Genomic DNA, 21,992 nt, shown 5'->3' with positions numbered 1-21,992 from the left:
TGGACACGTTCTGATTTTGCAACGCTACAGTTTAATAAAAAAATACAAAAATAATAAACCCCCCCCCCCAGTTTTCCAGTCCCCTTAGGGTACTCCGATAACTTTCAACAGGATGCGATGACAGATGTATAAACCAGCAAGAAGAACCCTGCTTCTTCTTGAACATCCTCCTCACGAGGCGCTAATTCCGAGACACAGCTCAGACTGCTGCGCCTAGCTGCAGAGCGCGCTCCGCAGCGGACCGCCTCACCCCGCGCCTGGCGGAACGGGCTGGTGCCCGCGGTAGGTGCCCAGGATGCAGCTCCACCACCGAACCGAGCTTGCGACACCAACACAGGGCCGAACAGGAGAATCGCAGGGGAAGGCGGGGATGGCGAGGGGGGGGAGCGAAGCCACCCGCACCCGGCTGTGGATTGCTGCCTCAGTAAGGCCGCGGCCGCTATTGTCTCTGCCCCTCCGTACCCCTTCGCCGGTTAAAACGTCCGCGGCCGCCTCCTGCCCCACCCGGCGCGAGTTGCGCGGGGCAGGCACAGAGCGCGGCAGCTGCTACGCGCGCCCTTGCGGAGGGACAAGCCGCGACCGGGACCGCGCCCCCTCCCACCGCCGCCTTCCCAGCGCGCGCACTGCAGGCCGCGCGCGTCCTGCGTCTCCCCGAAGGTCACGTGGCGCCCGGGGCGAGGCGGGACCGCGGCGCTGAGGTGGCGCGCGCTTGCCGCCGCCGCGGCGGCGCGCCAACCTTCCCCAACCCCCCGCCGCAACCCGGCGGCGGCGCGCGGTGTCGCGGACGTGCAGGCGGTGCACCAACGGCCGCCGCTTGGCGCAGGTCGCGTCCAGCCGCCCAGCGCGGCTCTCTTGTGCCCCCGTACCCACGTCTGGTCCCGGGCTGTTCTCTTCCCCCCGCCATCCGCCCGTCCGCGCTCGGCTGACGCCGGGCCCCGCTCAAGGTAAGCGGGAAGAGGCAGTCAATTCGGCTGGGGAGGGGGCGCGCACGGTGTCTGGCTGTGTGAGGGAGAAGCGGGCGGGGTGGGGTGTCACACTCTCGGCCGCGCCGGCCGGCTGCAGGGGAAGGTGGGTGGCGGAGGGCCTGGCCCGGCCTCGCTCCGCTCTCCGGAGAGGGCTCTGAGCAGGCACCGTCGAGCCCCCACACCCGCCTTGACCGTCGCTCGGAAGCGGAGCCGGCTGGCCTGCCCGCAGCCAATGCCTGCGCTGCCAGCCGCTGCCCTGGGATCCGGTGTGCGGGATGGGGCGAGGAGAGGGGGAAGGAGAGCCGTCCCCTCCCGTCCTCTGGCTGCTGGGTGCGCGGGCTAGACCGGGAGTGGGGGTCTGCGGTGTGCCTATGCCCTTATGGGCTGTGCCTGGGCAGCGCGGGGTGGCCGCCGGCGCTGCCTGCCAGCCTTGCGGTGACAGGAGGTGTACCGTTTTGAAACGGCTGTTTTACTGGCTCTGCTTGGCGGTGCGACTCTCAAATGTTAAAAATCGCGATACGTGCTCTGCTGCCCGGGCTAGCGCCTTCCGTTTGCGGATATACGTTGCTTGAACTCGGGCTGCTAACTTGCGTACCTGCGGGACACTCCGCCTTTTTTTTTTCTGTTTATCCCCGCTGGTGCGGGGAGTATGAAGTGCTCATCGCTGGAAATACGCTGGGCGTTTTTTGTGTATGTGTTCGAGTTTTTCGCAAGCGCACGTCTGAATTTCTGTAAGCTGCATGGTTCCTCTCGTTACCCAGTGGTTGCGGAGTACACGTAGCAGACATCAGGGATTTTTAATAGATCAAGACAGTATGCCGTTTAATCGTCTGCATTTCCATTCAACAAAATGTGATAAATATGCCTGGGTTTTGTATGTGCACATCGTTTGAGGAGGTTTTTTTTCCAAGCAAAATTCCATTGTGGCCACAAGAATTTGTTAGCCATAGTATATTTGCGGTTTATGGCTATACTGCATAGCTATACTACATAGTATATGGCTATAAACAGTACATTTGTTAGTATGTGGTATTATTTAGGATATTGTCAGAGATGATGACTACAGATGATCCACATACAGGATACAGAGATGATCCTACAGAACTCAGTTGTTTGGTTGTTGGTTTTCTTTGGTTGGTTGGTTTGGAGGTTTTATACTTTATAATAGCGTTTCTCAGGACACTTTCGGATACTGAGTTCTTCATGTTTGCAAAATATTGAAAAAAGGAAAATGTGTAGCATTATGCACATTGTAAGAATATACAGATATTCATTAGTCACAATGAAAAATTGCAAGTCACAAAATGCTTTCTTTGTGTTACTGAAAGTGCAGGCTTGTCACTCAGTAGTTACCTAACCATGCTAGGCTGCTAGCTCCAGCCAGGACCATGAGTTGTGCCTTCTCTCCTAGCTCTAGTTTCTTTGCATCCCAGAACATACAGAAATGTAAACAACTTCATTCCTTACAGAAAACAAGGAAAATCTCTCTACTTGAATAGAGTAAGAGAATGACTGTGAGGTGCTCTGTAAAAACGTATTGCTATTATATGGTAGAATATTAAACTTATGAGCTGAAGTTAAAAAGTTTATCAATGAACTCAGGATTCAGGAACTTTGAATTATATGCTTTATTACCTGTTACTGTTATTTATAGTAGGAATAACTAGATAGTGCTGCAATGCTTTCATAAGCAATTACAGTGTTTATTTTTAAGCTTATAGCATAACTTCAGTTAAGCATATAAAAATGTTTGTTTTTTTTAATGGCCTGTAAAAGAGGTGGTGTATGAACCATATGTAATATTTCGTCTTGTTACAAAACTAAGTTTAGTTCTTCATTATTATATACTCGGAAGACATACGTATGAAATGTTCCAGTTCCGTAGTTCAGAGAACTTTTTGTCCTTTTCTCCCTACTTCCAGCATGTAAAGTCTGGATCAGTTATGGGGAAATATAAACTCACTTGACACCTCCTTATGTATCTGGAGGTCCAGAATAGCTGTTTTTTGCACTATATGTTTCATGCCTTGATCTCTGCCCCAGAGAACTTGCAATCTAGATCAGATAAAGCTGAAAGAATTTTGTTCACAGCCACACTGGGAACCTCTGTCAAAGCTAGATGTTAAATCAGGCACGTTTGTTTCTCTCTTACTGGAAGTAACCGTTCACATGGCTGGTACTCAGTCTTCTTTCTCAGTCTTGTGTCTTAAGTGCAAGGTCACAAAATACAGGAAAACCCAGTTCTTCACAGTTTGTGTGTGATCATAGGGTATCTGTGCTGAATTAGAAAGCTACTTTTTTTTTTTTTTAAATAGCTTTAGCTTGTGTATAAAGTAATTTCTTAATCATTGTTTATTTCATGCATTGCAAGTAAGTTGTATGTAAGTGGCTGAAATGGTATGAAAGGACACCTTCTGGTATGAGATTCAGTGCTGCGTTACATATATCCACAGTGAAAAAGCTTTCAGACTTATGCAAAACAGTGAGTGATATGTTTGTGGTCAAATTCAAGTCTAAGGCATATGCATTAGATGTCTTCATCCCATACTGCACAAATACTGAGAACATAACATAGTGGCATACTGTATCCCAATGATTTTTGCATCTGGCAGTGCTGATGTATTTTCTTTATGAACCTTTGATCTTACTGAAGTTGCATTTTAAGGTTCTACAGTAACCCAAAAATGTCAGCTCTGTAAATACCTCACTGTTGTATAGGTAAGCAGAGATTTTAATTTTTTAATTGTAAATAAAATTATCCACTTCAAATGCAGTAAAAATATTGCTGCTTTTGCAAAGAATGTTTCATTTAAAAATGAGCATTTTATTTTGCATAGCTGCTATCTCAATCTTACTACAGACTCCATTATGTAGTAACAGTAGTGTTTACATTTCAGTTTGTGCTGGCAGGCTGATATAATATGAAACTGTCATGACAAGTCAAGCCAGACTCTGAGGACAGAGCTTAAGCACATTCTTGGGGGATTTTTATTTTTTTTTAAATAGAATTTTTTTTTTCTTGTGTCTATTTCAAGGGAATTTCCAAGTAAAGGATGCTAGCTTACCCTTCCCAGTTAAGGATTTAATTGTTATCAGTTTCTTTCAGCTTTGCAGTCCTGTAATTTGATATTAACCATCAGAGTTTGTCCTGAGTCACTTTTTCCCCAAATTAAGGGACGCTTCCTCATTGCTGCTTTCTGTACTGAGTGAAAAGACAAGACTTTTAACGTAGGAACTGGCCCATTTCTTTATCCAAAATGCTTAAGTTCTGTATCAGAAATATAAATACGCAAAGTAATAATGTAAAAGCCTCCAGTGTACCAGGTGATGTTTTTGTGTTGGTCTGCATGACTGAAGGCAGCACATGCTAAGCTAGTCTTAGGCCATGTCTTTAGGTTTACTTGTCTTTTTTTAGACTGCACAACTGTCTCTTCAGGAAATGTACTGCTTCTGGTTTGATGGTTATGAAGGGCCCTTTAGAGGAAGTATTTAAAGGATTCTTTGCAAGATTCTTTCAAAGAAGTGCTTCTAATAGTGAATTGTACCTGAGATTCCATTAGAAATCAAAGTAGTTGTCTGTCGCGTGGCTGACAATAACATTTAGTTTGTGATGTGAACTGAAATACAGTGACTAAAACAAAAGTAGAAATTACCTGATGGTGACTTAAAACTGTTCATTCCACAAACCAAAAGTGTGCATGTTAACACAAACAAGAAATCTGCGGGGCTACCTTACAGGTTTGTCATGTCCCATATAGGTAGTGCAGATGTGCTATGGTGTGCTGGGGGTGATCAGCTAGATCCTTCAGACAGATGTGTTCTCTGTGTTCATTAAAACTCAATAATGCAGGTAGATTTGTGTTTGGTGAATGAGTAAGCATATGCTGCTTTGCTCAGCTATATCTAATTTTCCCTTTCCCAGCATCTCATGCTATAAATACCTTTGTGTGGGAATTCTGTAAGACTGGCACTTTTACCCAATTTTCTAATAAAAAGGCCAAGTCTTATACGCAAATTAAATTTATGGATGTTGTTCTATCTTGGTACATGTTTATCAGTTCAACAGTAAGGACAGTCTACAAAGTAACAGAAGGTTTCTTCTTGATATACATTATATTTAGAACTTAGGGGATATTCCATGTATCTGTTTCTCAGAATAACTATATTTCTGTTCTTGTCAACCTGAAGATATGAACTAGTTTCAGATCTTATATTCATGTCTACATTCTAAAAATAACCAAATTATACACCAGTAGTAGATCAAGATGCATTTCATGGTTAAATACATTACTGTGTTCCTTTTTTTTTGACTTCTAAATCCTGGACGGTTATCAGAAAATATAAGTTCACCTGGAGCAGATCAGTGCCTGGAAATAAACCTTTTTAAATGGAGAAAATAGAAAGAAAAGGGTTTGTTTATTAGGGAAATGCTTAGTGCTTTCTAGAAACATACAGGAAAACCTTCATCTACTTTCTCTCATCTCATGTAAAAATGAGATAGATGGAATGTCTATTCAGAAACTGTGGTTTCTGTGGTATGTGTCTAGAAGTTCAACCAAGGATGTTACATGGCAGTAGAAAAGTCTGTCTGCCTGGAAATAGATATGTGAAGTGTGTCAGGCACTTGTGTGGGATATGGCCATGCAGATTCCAAAGTGCTGTGCTTTTGGATTAGCCAGTTACTTCTTTTAAGTGCCTTGAAAGAAGTTAAGGTCTTAATATACATGGAAATTTTGCATGCATGTAACCAAACTTTTTGATTGAACTGGTCATTTTAACAGTAAAATTCACTTTATAGACTCTTAAAGTATTCTTTGTTCTTTCTGAAGTTCCATTGCAATCAGAAAAAAAAAAAAAAGATGACTTAAAAAAAATATATATTAAAAAAAAAGCTTCGATTAATAGAAGGAAAGATGCCATAATACCAGAATCAGATGAGTCATCGGAAACCATATAACTATTGACCCATTACAAAAGGGCCAAGTCCAAATAAACTGTGGCTGTCTTGTCTTGCTATCTCTTCTACCCCCACCCTTGGAGATTAAAAAACCTACTTGAGCTGCCCTGAAAAAATAATCCTAATTTGAAGGGCTCCTGACTCCCATCTGATAGGGGATCTTGAAAGCATTGAATATACCATCTTGAATCATAGGTGGAGTACTAGACATCTGGTTTTATACTTTTTGCTCCACCAGTTTAGTGGGCAATGAACTGCTTTTGTATCACTGGTGTACTCTAGCATCTATTAACTCCTGGGATTCTTGTACTTGTGATAGGGTTTTTTAATTATTTTTAGGTTTTTGGCAGTCTGGAGTTGCAGGTAAAAGCAGGTAACTGCCTTTTAGTCTTTTTCAGCATTTTTGAGCAGAGCTTGATTTTTAGTTGCACAGAACTTTATTTACTAAAATGGAAAATTTCATTCCAGTTTCATCCAAGCTACCTTCAGCTTTTATATGGAAAATTTTAGCAAGTATATTAACTTCTTTTTTTTTTTGGAAGCAAAGCTTGGTGGTATGTTTCCACTCTACTAGACGAAAAGCTTTAGATTTTTTCTCATAGAAGAAGAATTATGCCCCTTTCAGAAGAGACCTGAGGCCCAAATGGTCTTAATTCAGTATGTCTTCTATCATTTTGTCATGGGTTCAGCAGTAGCAGTCATTTTTCTCCTCCTTGGTAGCTGGTGCAGTGCAGTGTTTTGACTTTCGGCTCGGGAACAGAGCTGATAGAGATGTTTTGGTTTGGCCAAGGACTTTGTGAGCTTCATGCTCTGCCAGGGAGGAGGGGAAGCCAGGAGGAAGCAGAGACAGGACACCTGACCCAAACTGACCAAAGAGGTATTCCATACCACAGCACGTCATGCCCAGGATGTAACTGGGAGTTAGCCGGAAGGGCTGGGAGACTGCAGGGTTGGAGGAGGTATGGGTCGGTGCTTGGTCGGGCTGAGGGGGCGAGTTATCGGTCAGCTGGTGCTGAGGTGTTGTATTCTGTTCCCTTGTTATTTCCTTTGTCATTATTATTATTGGTGGTAGCAGTAGTGATTTGTGTTATACCTTAGTTACTAAACTGTTCTTATCTCAACCCGTGGGAGTTGCATTCTTTTGATTCTCCTCTCCGTCCCTCTGGGAGCAGGGGGAGGGCAAGAAAGGGGGGGAAGTGAGCGAACGAGTTACCTGACTGGGTTTAAACCACGACAGTTCATTTTATGTCTGAATTTATTCTATTTTGGCAAAGTTACTATCTTTTGGATTAGGCTTAAAAGTCTATATTGGGAATGGATGGACTTTTGCAGTTAGAAGTAACAGGTGCTGTATTGACTGTATTTTACCACAAGCTGGAATGAGCAGAGCTTCGTTTCCAGTTTCAGTAAGCAGATGCTTCAGACCAGGGCTAGGATAGAGAACTTGGGCACAGGAAAGTGTTTTCAGTCCTAGTCTGATTTTCCTAATCTCTATAGGAGAATTAGGAATTTTTCCACTTTGCACCCAGTAGGAAAAGTGTAAAAAAAAAAGTGCATGAAACTGTGATGGAATTTAGGAATCAGAGTTGAGGCTTGGGGAGAAGGGACCTTTTCTAATGTTAGGCTGGGGTGGGAGACTGAGATCTGTGGTGCTTATGTCATAGCTGACAAGTAAAATGATTTGGGGCAGAATGGGGTGAAGGAAACATAGGGAGCATGAACAAATGTTGCCCCATACTTGCTGTATCTATTAGATATGTTAGTTAGAGAAGGATTTGTCTTATTCATTCTAATCTCCTAGCGTGAGTTTTCCATTGCAAGGCTGAAAAAAGTAATACTGTATCTCTGGGATGCTGTAAAACTGAATGATTGCAATCAAATACATTATAGAATCATAGAATCATAGAATGGTTAGGGTTTGAAAGGGCCTTAAGATCATCTAGTTCCAACCCCCCTGCCATGGGCAGGGACACCATACGCTAAATCATATCACCAAAGTCCTCGTCCAACCTAGTCTTGAACGCTGCCAGGGATGGAGCATTCACAGCCTCCCTAGGCAACCTATTCCAGTGCCTCACCACCCTCACAGGAAAGAATTTCCTTCTTATATCCAACCTAAACTTCCCCTGTTTAAGTTTGAACCCGTTACCCCTTGTCCTGTCACTACAGTCCCTAATGAAGAGTCCCTCTCCAGCATCCCTATAGGCCCCCTTCAGATACTGGAAGGCTGCTATGAGGTCTCCACGCAGCCTTCTCTTCTCCAGGCTGAACAGCCCCAACTCCCTCAGCCTGTCTTCATATGGGAGGTGCTCCAGTCCCCTGATCATCCTCATGGCCCTCCTCTGGACTTGTTCCAACAGTTCCATGTCCTTTTTATGTTGAGGACACCAGAACTGCACACAATACTCCAGGTGAGGTCTCACGAGAGCAGAGTAGAGGGGCAGGATCACCTCCTTTGACCTGCTGGTCACGCTCCCCTTAATGCAGCCCAGGATACAGTTGGCTTTCTGGGCTGCAGGCACACACTGCGTGCTCATGTTCATTTTCTCATCAACCAACACCCCCAAGTCCTTCTCTGCAGGGCTGCTCTGAATCTCTTCTCTGCCCAACCTGTAGCTGTGCCTGGGATTGCTCCGACCCAGGTGCAGGACCTTGCACTTGGCATGGTTAAACTTTATGAGGTTGACATGAAGGTTACTATAGAAAAGTAGCACTTAAAATGGTATCGTACTTCCCACCAGGGATTTTGACTAATGAGCAATGCGATAAGATGCGTAGATCCGCAAGGAGCAGAGGAAAAAAAAAAAAAGAACCTAGGATGGTGAGTGATCTTTCTTAGCAGTATTAACTTGCATGAAGCTAGTGAAAAAACTCATGTGCTTTCTAAGGCTAAACCACACTAAAATTTACTCACACCAAAGACCTGATTAAGGTTGCATGAAAAACATTGCTTCTAATATTTCCGTATTGGCCCACTTGCTTTTCAAAACTAAAGCTAATTTTCTTGTGTCAATTGTAAGCAAATTATGTAGAACTGAAACTTATTCGGATGGAATTATGTTTTATTTACCTTATTAATTTTGAGAAATAAAAGACAAGGAGGATTACTAAATGTGCAAAGCTTATTACCTGGCTTAATTTTACCTTACTGCAGTGACTGCAGTTTTATCTGTATTATAGGAAGTCTGTCTTCTGAAATGCTTTTAGAAGCTTTGAAGAAAATAATATCAATCTGAAATACTAATATAGAATGGATAAAACATTGTACAGAAAAAAACCCAACACACAAACCAATGAATATAAAGCTAAGTAAAAAGTGTTCGAAAAGAAGCACCATCTTGCAAAGCTGGCTTCCATCCTGCTCATACCTGTGTGGTTTTTACCGTATATTAACGGAACACTCATGATAAAGTAGTGATGAACAAGCAGAGAGTATGTCTATTAATTCTTAATATTTTTTGAAAGTACCTGTCATGTCTGCTTACAAAATCAGTAATCTTTCTTGTGAAGAGCTACATTAAACATTCATTCTATAGAAAAGGACCCAGAGGTGGTAGCAGCTTATGCAGCCTTACTTGCAGGTGTAGCAGTCCCAACACTCAATTTAGGAGTGTGTCATCAAGACTGGTTTAGTTTTAGTCTTGAGTGTAGTTCTTTAGTTATTTTGGAAACCTACATTTGGCTGCAGCCAGTAATGTGTTTCATTGTCTTTGCATCAGAGCCTAATACATAAATGGTACAAAACTTGGAGGAGAATAGTGTGAATGTAGTAGCAGGATCCTAAATTATTTTTTAGATTGCAGTTCAAGCAGCATTCCTCCAGCATCTTCTGTAGCAGACATAAAGTAACACCTTGAGGGTGGGGAGGATATGCTTGGGTTTAAGGTAATGAGAATATGTCTACATTGAGGGAATAGTAATGGTCTTTAGAGAATGTCTTTCACATTCAGGGTAGACTTGTTTCCTTATACTCCTGCACTCCCTCAGTTATTGCACCTATTCGCAATACTATTTTGAAAAGTAATGACATATCAAAATTCCTCAGATTGAAAATTGATTCTTGTTCTCAGTCATGGAGCTAGGTACACAATAAGCATGTATGTGTTGTCCACACATCTGAATTGTACTGCTTTATCAATTCAGCTTAAAGAAAGCAGGAAAACTTCTCAGGAAAAATACTTAGTTTTGTGTGCATTGGTTTTGTGTGGTTTAATATAAGCTTGGCACCAGGTCAGTTTTCTCTTTACTGTTGTAATGCAATTTCAGAAAGGGGGAGAAATAGCCCATAAATACTAGACCCTGAAATGTCATCAAATTTGTCCCATAAAATGTGACTAGCTAGCCCAGTGAAGCAATTAGGGGAGGGAGCAGGCACATGGAGTGGCAGCAGGCATTCTTGAATTAGGTGTGCTGCAGGCTGAACTAGGACTTTGAATGCTGCTACAGGTGCTAGAGTTGCAACAGTGGGCAAAAAGTCTCCAAGTGAGCTAATGTAGACTTTGCTTAAGAATCATTAACTAAATCCCTGTTTCTTTCCATGGGAGCTCCAGCTAAAGTCACGTGACTTGGTGTAAAACAAGATCATTACCTATCAGTGCAAACATATGGCAAGTGTGCCCGTATTATTGCTTATCTCCAAGAGCGCAAGGGGGCTGTGACATTTCAAGCAAAGCCTATTGGTGAGGGAGTTTCTGTGTGAGCTTTCTTAAAGAAGTGCTTCCTTTTTAATCTTAATACTGCATGGGAAAATATACCAAATACTTTTCTCTGAGACTAGAAGATTTACATAATTCTTCTGCTTCAATGGAAAGAGAAGAAATGCTGGTACAACGTTTTGTTATGGCTGCAAGATTTGTATTTATCTGTACTGTGGAAAGTTAGTTTCCCTTCTTCTGAGATGCATTTCTCAGAAAAGGATGGTTTTGAAGATGACTTTAGTAGAAGAGTTGTTGCTGCCCATGAAAGACTTCCTTCTGGAATCTTGGTGAGTTTGACAGATTTATTGTTAAGTATGGTTATATAATTTCCTGTTGCATAGTTAAAATGCGTAAAAATTGACAGCCTATATCAAATAGTGTGTGCAAGACTTTAATTAGGCATTCAAAAGACTTACTTTGTTTCCTGTTTTTGTTCTCTTAAGTGCTCTGTGCAGTACCAGGAGCAATCCTAAACCCAAATTAAAATCTTTACTTAGGAGCAAAGGGGTGTTTGCCTGTTTTTGCCAAGTAGACCTGATGGTATAGTTGTCCTGTTTCACATAGTTATTCCACTCCTCCATCTTTTTAGGGTATGAAATATAGACTAGTAAAATGCTTGCTAAAGATTTTCGTTGGTTAAGGAAAGTGCCCCACTCATAAATACATATATAAATGCAAATATAGGCGAGATAAATTGAGGGAAACCCTTGCTATGCATGTTTTTGTTTTCTACGTAATCCCTTGAAATAAATGCAATGTATTTACTGTTTACATCACGTGGTATTAGACTGTCTTTTAATCCTCTAAATGTATGTCGAAATAAATGGGATGTATGAACATCTACCCTCTTACAAGCTAAGATCTATGTTTAAATAACTTTTTCTTGCAGTGATAGTTAAAATTCATGCTCTCTGAAGCTGTATGTCTTCAGAGCAATCTGACAGCTTGTCTTTGGGTAACTTGCACTCTTTTTCTGTTGTTGAATTGGGTATTTGTAGTGTTCGTGTTCATAGGAGTTCACCTGTACAAAAGGTGTTAGCTTTAAGAACACAAAAATGTAGCTTACTGTTACTAAAGCAGTACTCTAAATGCACAGAAAACACAAATTTGTGGGCAGACTTTGGTTGTGTCTTGCACTTGTATATGGATATTACTGAATAACATTAAAAAATCATTCAAGAAAACATGTTGGGTTTGTAGCAGCCAAAATAACATGTTTGTTACTAGTACATAGATACAATTCCTATCCACAAAACGTCCTGCTCAGGTTATGTTAATGTAAACATTTCCTGGTGATAAGCTCTGAAAATTTGGCTATCATGTAGAACATGTTAGATACTTAATCTGAGTTGTATTACTGTTTGATTGTTATTTCTGAGGGCCATTCTATTAGTCATTGCTGTAACATAAAGAAGTCAACCAGCATATGCAAGCTTAATTTTAGTTTAACTGATTTGAGTATTTTATAGATGAAGGCACATAATTTTATGTTTAGTTCTTAAACTTCTGCCATAGATATTTTATTTTCTTATTTTGTATTTACTTTTATGCTGTCTCTCAAAGGGAAAGAAAAGAGGCAGTTTCAGTTTCTGACTTCTGCAATGTAATGGCTTCTTGCCAGAAAAAAAAATCTTTTTTTGTGATATAGGTCAGAGAGATCCTTTCCCCCATTCCAATTACCATTGCACTTACCTTGGCAGTATTAACATATTCAGCTATAAAATCTTTTGCAAACTAGCTAGTATGTTAGGTATCGCTAGCCTTTTAATTTGCTATCCTAGAAGAATAGTAGTGAGCGATATTAACTTCAGCAGAGTTCTGGAATTTGACTGCTTCAGGTAATATATATACTTTGGATAGCAAAATAAATAAAACCTAAAGTACACCTAAAGCTAAATGGTATTATGAAATACTGCTTCGTTGTCCTTTCTTAACTTGTCCATCAAACTTCTGTCTTGAGTTTCAGAACTGGAAACTGGCATGCCTTTTAGGTTCTTCTAGTAGGTTGTAAAGGCATACTGCTCTTCTTTTTTCTCTGCTTTCAGGACAGTGTTATTTAACGAATGCTTACTAAGCATGAAATAGTGTTATTGAGGAAATATTTGGTCTTACTAGTTATTCTGTGATAAGGCTATTTCTGTTGTATTTGCAAGAATTAGCACAATAACATTTTACTCTGTTCTTCTCTATAGCTCTATAGTGAGGTTCCCTATTGCTCACCACAAGTTTTCCAACAATGTACAATAAAACTTAAAGCAGTTCCTCTCTCCCCCATTTTAAAATTTCCTAGCTGCAATTCTGTTGACATTTGAGATAAATTCAACATCTCATGTTTTTCAGGTATGTAGTGACACTTCATTTCTATTTGATCATTTGCTTACCACAGTTTGACCCTTCTTATCTTTCAAAAGTGAACCCTTATGTTAAAAGTTGAACTACAACCTGATAAGCAATAATGCACACTACTTTCTGATCAACAATTCTGTTTACTTACAATACACAAAGCAACGTTTGTATTAAGACTTGTGTCATAAAAAGCTACTTTCCTTATAAACAATGTTTTTAATAGTAGGTTCAATCATTCGTAACTTTCACACAAAAGAGGTTATTCTGTTTAGGCATGTTTTATGGCTGTGCAGTGAGCTACAGAAATGTAACTGAGATCTGTAAGAGAGATAACTTTTGCTACACAAAAGCAAGAATATATGAAAAATAGGTGAATGTTTCAGTCTTTTAAGTTTTTTTTTTTTTTCTGTGGCTAGACAGGGTCGGTTAGCATGTATGTGAGGAAAAAGTAGGTTATTCATCAACTGAACTCAATTCTTAGCAGTTGTGAAATTCTGATTTTTAATTAAATTCTGATTTTAATTAAATTCCTTGCTAATGACCACTTCTCAAGTCCTAAAATGAAATATACGAATAGGCACTCTATTAAGGACTGTATTACTGATAATGCCAGCATTTTTTTTTAACCAATTCAGTCTCCTTGGTGACATGAAATCAACTTTTCTTAGTAAACCAATACCGTAGACTCCTCTTGGAAGCAGCCAAGGTATAGCCATGAATGATAATGCCTGTGTTAGAGAATTTTTCCTAAGATTGGAACTAAAGATGATTGTCATTGCAGAAGACTAATTGCTTAAACAGTAAAGCAGAGATGTTACTAGCTTTCTGTCTTGGGTTACAGTTCCATGAGATGCAGCAAATATCTCACTTGTCAAAAGGAAAGGTGTTCGGTTCCCTACTCCAGCCTTTTTTTTCCCCTAGCTTTCTGGTACTGCCATGTGTCTCGTGACTGGTGTTTGTCATGTTCTTCTCTGAGCTAATCTAAATTATTAACCCACTGAAACAACAATGACAAAAAATAGGTAGACTTTTGCCAGGGAGCTAAAATCAGCTCATTAAGAGGGTCAGGAGAAGAAAGGTTGAAGTGAGACTTCCCCTTATTCACCCAGCTATGTATCTTATTCACTCAAGGATGAGCTATTATTTTATTAGCAAGCAGTCAATTTTATAGTTATCCATGAAACTACTTAGAGATGAAACTGAATTTTATTAATCACTAACATTGTTAGGGAGTCCATTCTGCTAATCTTATTAGTCACTCAGTGACAGGCTGTTCTGTCTTCATCAGCCCTATTGTACAAAAGCTGCAGAAGAAAATTCTCTAGCATGTTACCTAACATAGTAATTCTGTGGGTAATTTCCAAACAGTTTTACATCTATATTGGAAAACTCCCATCTTCTTTTTTGAGTCTTGTAAAGAGAAAGGATTATTTTTTATTTTTTATTTCAAAAAATCTAAATATGATTAGGTACTATAAGTTAGGCTTGAGAAGCCTGAGATGAAGAAAAATACTTCCATAGCTGCTCTTAAGTCTGTGAAAGCAGTTTTGAATCTCCTGCGTGCTTAAAATTATATTGGTACTGTTAGATGCTACAAAAGTAGCTTCCTTTTGAATGAATGCAGTATACCCTGTGTTACAGTAAAGAAGACTTTGAAGTCTCAGAGCAGAAGTAACTTATGATCTAGATAATGAAAGCAGTATCAGGAGGAAAAACTCTTCTAGTGCAATATTGTTTTGTTTAGAGGTATTAAGAACAACTCTAAACCTTGTTCAGGGGCTAATAAAAATAGATTAGGAAATATACAAAGAAATTCACTGCACTTTTTTTTTACTTTTAGGAATATTATCCCCAAATAGGATTTCTACAGTTTGAGCCCTGTTACGTGTTGCTTTTTTGAAGTGGCTCTTTGGTCTTCCAAATAATACCCTTAGCTTCAGAGGCAAGTAATTGCTCAGATATATTTGAAATGAGCTTGTAGCAGTCTTTTGGGTGGGAGGCAGGAGACAGCAGAATGAGAAGGGGTTGCGCTTAGGTTTCCATTAGAACAGTTTTCTCTCCTCTTTCTTTTAAAGCTTAGATGTTCTGAGAAGTCTTTGGACTTCATCGGTTATTGGCAGTCATAGTTCACGTTGTGTTCTTAGTCTGAAAGATTTGCAGTCATTCAAAATTCATTTGTTCAATTAAGTGTTTTTAATGGAGTAGGCAGAATGTTTGATAAGCGATTCTGCGGGGTTTTTTGTTTGACTATAGCATAATCTTCTTACTGCATGCATCTTCCTTTCCTTGTATTCTGTTCTCAGCTCCTTACTCCCATCTAGTAAGATTACTTCACCTAGACTACATGTTATTTTTCAATTTTCTGATGTCCGGAGTATGAACAACCACAAAAAAAAAACTGTAAAAAGATTTGTTTTCTCTTGATTGAAACTTTGAGAAACCTATGGAAAGTAGGTGGTGGGTAAGATAACTCTTTACACTTAAAATAATGGGGTGCGTGAGTGTGTAAACTTGACATAAAATTGATTTTAAAAACTTTGATTATTAAGTTTATTTACCTTTTTTCCCCCTTCTTCTCTCTTAGTCTCAGACTATGAACTACGTAGGACAACTTGCAGGACAAGTGCTGGTTACTGTGAAGGAGCTGTACAAAGGTATTAATCAGGCCACCCTTTCAGGATGCATTGATGTCATTGTGGTCCGGCAACAGGATGGTACATACCAGTGTTCTCCTTTTCATGTCCGATTTGGGAAGCTTGGTGTACTGCGCTCTAAAGAAAAAGTGGTAAGTTCAGAAAGCGAGCCAAGCCAAAGTTTTGGACACCAGTGCATTCCTTTATTTCCGCCCCCCCCTTTCCTTCTTTTCCCAGCCCCCCACATACCCAGTTAGCAGGCTAATTTAGTACAGAGCAGTTTCTCATACATGACGTATAGAGTGATAGTTTTGGAATATAAAACGGAACTTCCTGTGTTAATCTAAGGACTCTGCAAAACAAAAATACTGTGAAAGAAAAGTTTTGACAGCTCTTGAGCTGTGCAAAAAGAATAGTACAAACATAGAGACTTCACTGTCTTAAAATGTTTACGTTGCTATTTATTTAAGTTTGCTGGGAAAGAAATGCTTAGTGCCAATTAACTGATCCCTGATGTTGCAAGCATCTCTTTGGAATATCTGGAGGACAGCTAGGGCATATCTTAAGGGTTGGTGACCTATCATAAATATTGTTCCTTGCTAGCTCTGCTCAAGGCTGATATGCAGTAGAAAATGCAGTTATTAATATCCACAAGCATTCCTGTGTGGGCATGTTTGAAAGAGAACCTGATACATATCCTTGTCCAGTCAGTCTGAGACTGTAGCACTGCCTGACCAGATTGTCCTGCCATCCCCTTTCCATAGGCTTTAGTACTCATGCTTAGGGAGTGAGTTGGATTGGACTGTAAATATGACAGAAAAATAGACCTATTGTGGGGAGGCGACTTTACGTTACTGTCAGTAGGGAGTACTGTGTATGACAGTATTGCCTGTGGGTGTGCTATCCAAGGATGGATTGATTTAAACAGATCATAAATCCTCAGGATTATATGTGGCTTTTCACAGAAGTGACAGGACACTTCAGGAAACTGCCCCCATCTTTATATCTCGGTTGTAAAAGGAGACTAAAGTGCAACTAAAAGAGTGGTTATGTCACGGCCGGTTTTTGTTTACGGTCCATACTGAGAGCTACATGTACTAAACTTTCAAGTTTATCATAATAACACAGGCTAGCAGCAGTTTTCTTGTCTCTTTTTATTTTTTTTTTAATTTTGATTTCCCACTTGCTAGTGTTTTTCTTAATGAGCATGCTGATAACAGTTTAAGTACTTTTTTTATGAGAATAAAAACCTTCTTCCTCTGGTGAAAAAGGTATGGTTGCAGAAGGGTTGTGGTCCTATGTCATATCCCCATAAATTTACCAGGAGGTAAATAACTGGGTTAACTGAGTTGCAAAAATAATTGTGGCAAATCTCTATTCCCTTGAAACAAACCCTGCCTCCAGCAGAATTCTGGTTTCTCATCTTAAACTTTTGGTATTCAGGATTGATATTCATACCAGGCCTCAGTTCAGGTTGAGCTTTAAATATGTGAACATGAACAGTCTCAATCATTCTTCCCAGAAATAAAGACTAGATGAATGATTATTATTTATGCTTCTAGTTCTCCAAATTAGTTGAACAGGATTCAGTCTTCAGATTTATTTTTTTTTACAGGTGTTAGGCTGTCTGCTTAGGAGCTGATGTATTTTGCAGATTAAGAAAATAAAGACGATTATAATAACAGACTTCTTTCAAAAAGCAGAGGAAGGAGAAAGAGGCATGATAATACAGTGGAACAAAGTTTACTCTGAGATAAGTGGGCCTTAAGGTCAGTGCTTTCCCTTATGATGAATTATTTGCATTAAATTGTCTTTTTCCACAGATTGATATAGAAATTAATGGTGATGCTGTTGATCTTCATATGAAACTGGGTGACAATGGAGAAGCTTTCTTTGTACAAGAAACTGAGGAAGAAAATGTAAGTGCTTCGTGATGGCTACAATGCAATATTAACAGAGGAATGTGTTAATTACTAATATAGTGTTGCCAATATTGTAACTTTTATGAAAGCTGGATATTCTGTGACTGAATCTTAACATCACTTTCATATGCTGCAAGATGCTTGGTGCCTTGTACAATTCTGCTACCAGTGGTAACAAAGTAACTATTTTTTTTAAGAGCTTTTTTTGAAAGATCTGTTGCATTTTATTTTATTTTTTACTTTGTAGTAAATTTGTTCTCGTTGACTGCAGTTGTACATATTGCAGTGCCTTATAATAGTGTTTGCCTCAGGTTCTTATAGCTTATGCTACTGATTGCTGTACTAATAAAAGTTGTCTATTTTGGCATATTTTTAATTTGTCTTATTTTTAGCACCGTTTCTAACAATTTTATTTATGAAATCTTCTTCAGTAACTTCTTCAATTTGAGAATTATTCTTGTATTATAGTACAGTAATTAATTTCCCAAGAACCTATTGCAGCTGGAAGCCCTTGAAAAACAGAAATAACGGTTCATTTTCACTCTGATTTCTTAAGGATATGGGACCTATGAAATCACAATATTTGTCAGTCCTGAGCTTTGGTTTTGACAGCTTTTGAATCTATTGGCATAGTTCAGCAAGACAGAAGGAAAGAAATACTCAATAGAGAGTTACAAACAGTTTAATGAAAATAGAGGAGAGAAGAAAAAACTTTGTCTCAGTGAAGTAAAAGATGAAGTGCCAGCTTCCTGTTGTTACTAGGAATCGAAATCCTTTAAGGAAATGAGCTTGATCCACTTTTTAGATTAGGGTGCTACTTGTTTACCGTGAAGGATTGGTGGAAGCTCACATGTTGAAAGGAGTTAAATATAATTTGAAGTGGAAGGTGAAAATAAGCACTAAGACTCTAAATGGTAACTTAGGATAGGGATTCATAACATTTAAGAGAAAGGAAGATTGGGTTCTGTTTTAGCATACCTCATGATTAAAATCAAAACTGAAAGCAGTGTCAGCCATTAATTCTTAAGACTTTCAGAAAGAAGAGTGATAAACACTACCTTTGTCCCCAGTGTGATGTTTTAAAGTAACTATTGCACTTGCTTAGTATATTTTGATTTGTAACAAGAGTGTATAATGTGATCTGGAAAGCTTGTAGTTCATGCCAAAACTAGATAGCTACAAAGCGGAGGACTGATTTGTATTTAGTGCTTTTAGACATTTTTTTTCCCCTCAGTATTTCTGGTACTGATCCATGTGTCCTTACGGTCACCTTTTGAAGCTGTGCTTAAGGTATAAATGTTAAAGCTGTCACTAGTTCCTGATTGCTTCAGAAAAGTGCTTTCAGGTGGTCAGTCTTTGCTGTTTTCACATCTTGAAAAGTGACAGATGTCACAGATGTGACAGATGACACATTCAGAAGTAACACCACACGCCCCAATTAATGCAAATTGGGACTATTACAATGTACTTCCAGGCATCTTTTGTTTTTTGCCAGCTTTCTTTTAACTTTTCTGTGACTTTTTTAGATTTTCTCTTGTTATTCTGGCTTGTCACTAATTGTGTATAATACTAACTTTATGTGCTATAATTTTATTTGAAGGTTTTCACAGTGCAAAATCCCTGTGTGTCATTGGTGCTGTATAAGGCTGTATTTTGCTCTCCTTTCTCCATTTCTCTCTCATACCAGTTGGAAAAAAGCTCGTGTGTAACTCAACTCAGTGGAAAAATTGAATTTAATATTAAATAAAAGCAGTTAAGACTTTGAACACATTAAAAGTAGGATCAGTGCTTTGACTGTTTCTGATCACAGTGTAGTTCCTGAATAATCTGCAAAAGAGTCCTGTAAAATAACAGGCATCTTGTAATTAGTTCTGTTCTTACCATGAAATCGAGCTCCATAACCTTTTCTCTTTCTCCTCGCTATGCACATTCCATTCTCTTCTACTTTTGTTCCACCTTGTCTCTTCTCAGTGAGTTTCTTTCAGTTTAGGTGTCAGTATCTTAAGTTTCTTGTTTTGATGTAAATAAACCGTGGGCAGTCCAGTGGTAAAGTTTTTCCTTCATTTGAATTAGTCCTTCAGATAACTGAAGGTTATTTGTTGACTTTTTAAGGTAAGTTATAGTTGAGTTTTTATTTTTGAAAGATGCTTTACGTAAATAATGTCTGACATGGATGACAAGGCTGACTGCACCTTCACCAGTTTTATGGGTAACACTGAACTAGGAGAAGAGGTAGACAGGTCAGAAAGGGCCATTGCATAGGGCCAACTTGGCAGTCTGGAAGACTAGACCAACAAGATTCATGCAGAGTTTAACCGACATACGTGTGAAGTCTTGCATCTGATTTGGAAGAATCCCACGCAGCAGTACAGGCTGGGGTCTGACTGGATGAAATACATCTCTGCTGTAAAGGCTGTCACTGTGGCAACAATGAAGGCAAATGTGTCCTAGGCTGCATTATCAGGGGTGCAACCAGCAGATGGAGGGATGTGGGATTGTTCCACTCACCCTAGGATATGTCAGGGCAAACCTGGAACACAGCTCTGATCTACCAAGACCTGGTCTCCCCAGTTCAGGAAAGACATGGAAAATTGGAGGCAGTCCAGTGGCAAGCCACAAAGATTATCAGTGTTGGAGAAGAAAAGCTGCTGAACTTGGCTGTCTTCAGCCTAGGGAAGATCTAACCAGTCTTGCAATACCTACAAGGTAGTTACAGGGCAGACAGGCACTCTCTCACAAGGATGCCTGGTGATAAGACAAGGGACAAAAGGGGGGAATTCCAGCTACATGTAAAAAAAATCCTTCACTGTAAGAACAAGACAGGAATAGGTTGCCTAGGTAAGTGGTGGACTCTCCCTTACTAGAAATACTCGACCTTTGGCTTGACAAGGCCCTGAATAACCTAATCTGTGGCCGTACTTTCAGCTAAAGATTGGACCAGATATGTTTCAGATGTCCCTCCCAACCTATACCTTTCTATGAATCTGTTTCAAATTAAACAGACAGCAGTGGATTAGCCTATTTTTATTACACCTTTACTAAGCATGGATAGGACTGGTGTGCTCGAGGGTAGATAATTTCAGAAACATTCCACTGACTAGGTATTTTTTTTTTTGCTAATAAAATCAGTTGTTTATGTCTGAAACTGTAAGAATACTAATATTTTTCTGATTTTTTTTTTTTTTTTTTGTAATCCATCTAGTGAACTTGGTTCCTTTCTGGATATCAGCTTCATACCACTGGGCTTGTTGTGTGGTTTTTGTGTCTAAATATAGATGCAAGAATTAATATGTAGCTGACAGCTGTCGGGTATGCACAAAACAAACAAAAAAATTAAAAACCACAAACAAAACTTATTTTCATTATTTGTTTAGGAAAAAGTTCCTGCTTATTTGGCAACATCTCCAATACCCACTGAAGACCAGTTTTTTAAAGACACTGACAGTCATTTGGAATCAGGGGAAAATGAGAGGACATGTGCAAACTCTGAAATTCCACACTCTGTGGAAACAGAGATAGTATTCACCCCAGGTTCTGTGAAAAAGAAAAAAAGAAGAAGAAAGAAATACAAACAAGATAGCAGGAAGGAAGATCAGATATCTTCTGCTGGGACGGAAGAGATTTTTGAGATGGAAATAAGCTCTGATGATGAAAAAAGTGTTCAACCCATAAGGTAAACTATCAGATACTTGCTGACTGCTTTCAGTGTTATCACTGAACATTTAGAATGTGACTTGTACCTTTCCTCTACGCGAGTAATGCATGTTTCAGTGGGCTCAAACAAACAACTCCAGATCATTAGCTTCCAGATCTTTCAGAATCCTTCAAGTTTTGTCATTTTGTTACGAATATGAAATCCAGTTAACCCCATTCTGGTAGAGAAGTGTTTTCTCTCCTTCAGTATGGGTCTTCAAGGAAGTCTTAAATTTAATAAGTACCAAATACATTAATGCAACAAAAACATTGAATCAGAGTGTTACCACATCTGTGACCAGTAAAACACAACAGAGAAAATTTGGATTTTAAAGTGTTTTTTTCATATGTCTTGTGGCTTCTTAGTTTATTTGCCTTATTTGTTTATTGTCATTTTAATGTCAGTGAATTGTCACTTAGATATTCACTGCTGTTTAAGTCTGGGACTGGGAATTTTGCTTAGTTTGGGATTTTTCCTTTTTTCTGTTTAAGAAAAGCAAGATCTTTGTACAGCCTTCAGTGTTAAGAGTATCAAGACAACAATAAGTTGTCATAGTGAAATGTCAAAAAATAAAAATAACCATCAAGTACAGGAAGAAAGAAAATATAATCCATGAATTGTTTATTCTTTAATAAATTATTACAAATGCCTAAAGAATTCAGGAGTGTCACCCTAATAATGGCTGTTTTCATCCAGTGTTTAGAATGCGAACTACTGTTCTAGCAATTATCTTAATTTGACTAGAGATGAATAAAAATTGTAGGTTTGATTGAAATGT

General features: G+C 39.4%; 1 protein-coding gene across 3 annotated transcripts in view; it reads left to right on the top strand.

Annotated features, from left to right (window-relative positions):
* Positions 1 to 768: 768 nt before the first annotated feature.
* The window catches only part of LPIN2 (lipin 2), a 45,268-nt gene continuing 24,044 nt past the window's right edge, over positions 769 to 21,992 (top strand). The window contains exons 1-4 of one of the 3 annotated variants that reach the window (XM_061448698.1): positions 769 to 944; positions 15,550 to 15,750; positions 17,422 to 17,517; positions 20,895 to 21,193. In XM_061448698.1, coding sequence (XP_061304682.1) covers positions 15,559 to 15,750; positions 17,422 to 17,517; positions 20,895 to 21,193 — 587 coding nt within the window. In that variant the 5' untranslated portion in view covers positions 769 to 944; positions 15,550 to 15,558. Of the gene's footprint in view, positions 945 to 10,314; positions 10,907 to 15,549; positions 15,751 to 17,421; positions 17,518 to 20,894; positions 21,194 to 21,992 lie in introns of those variants that run through there. The other 2 variants (XM_061448699.1, XM_061448697.1) reach the window with 2 other exon arrangements.

The sequence above is a fragment of the Pezoporus flaviventris genome, unplaced genomic scaffold (assembly GCF_033815535.1).
Source record: "Pezoporus flaviventris isolate CSIRO_AGI_PZ_B2104156 unplaced genomic scaffold, CSIRO_AGI_Pfla_v1 ptg000007l, whole genome shotgun sequence".
NCBI classification, from domain to species: Eukaryota; Metazoa; Chordata; class Aves; order Psittaciformes; family Psittacidae; genus Pezoporus; species Pezoporus flaviventris.
The sequence above is the reverse complement of the archived record's forward strand: the minus strand, read 5'-3'. Positions and strand labels throughout refer to the sequence as shown.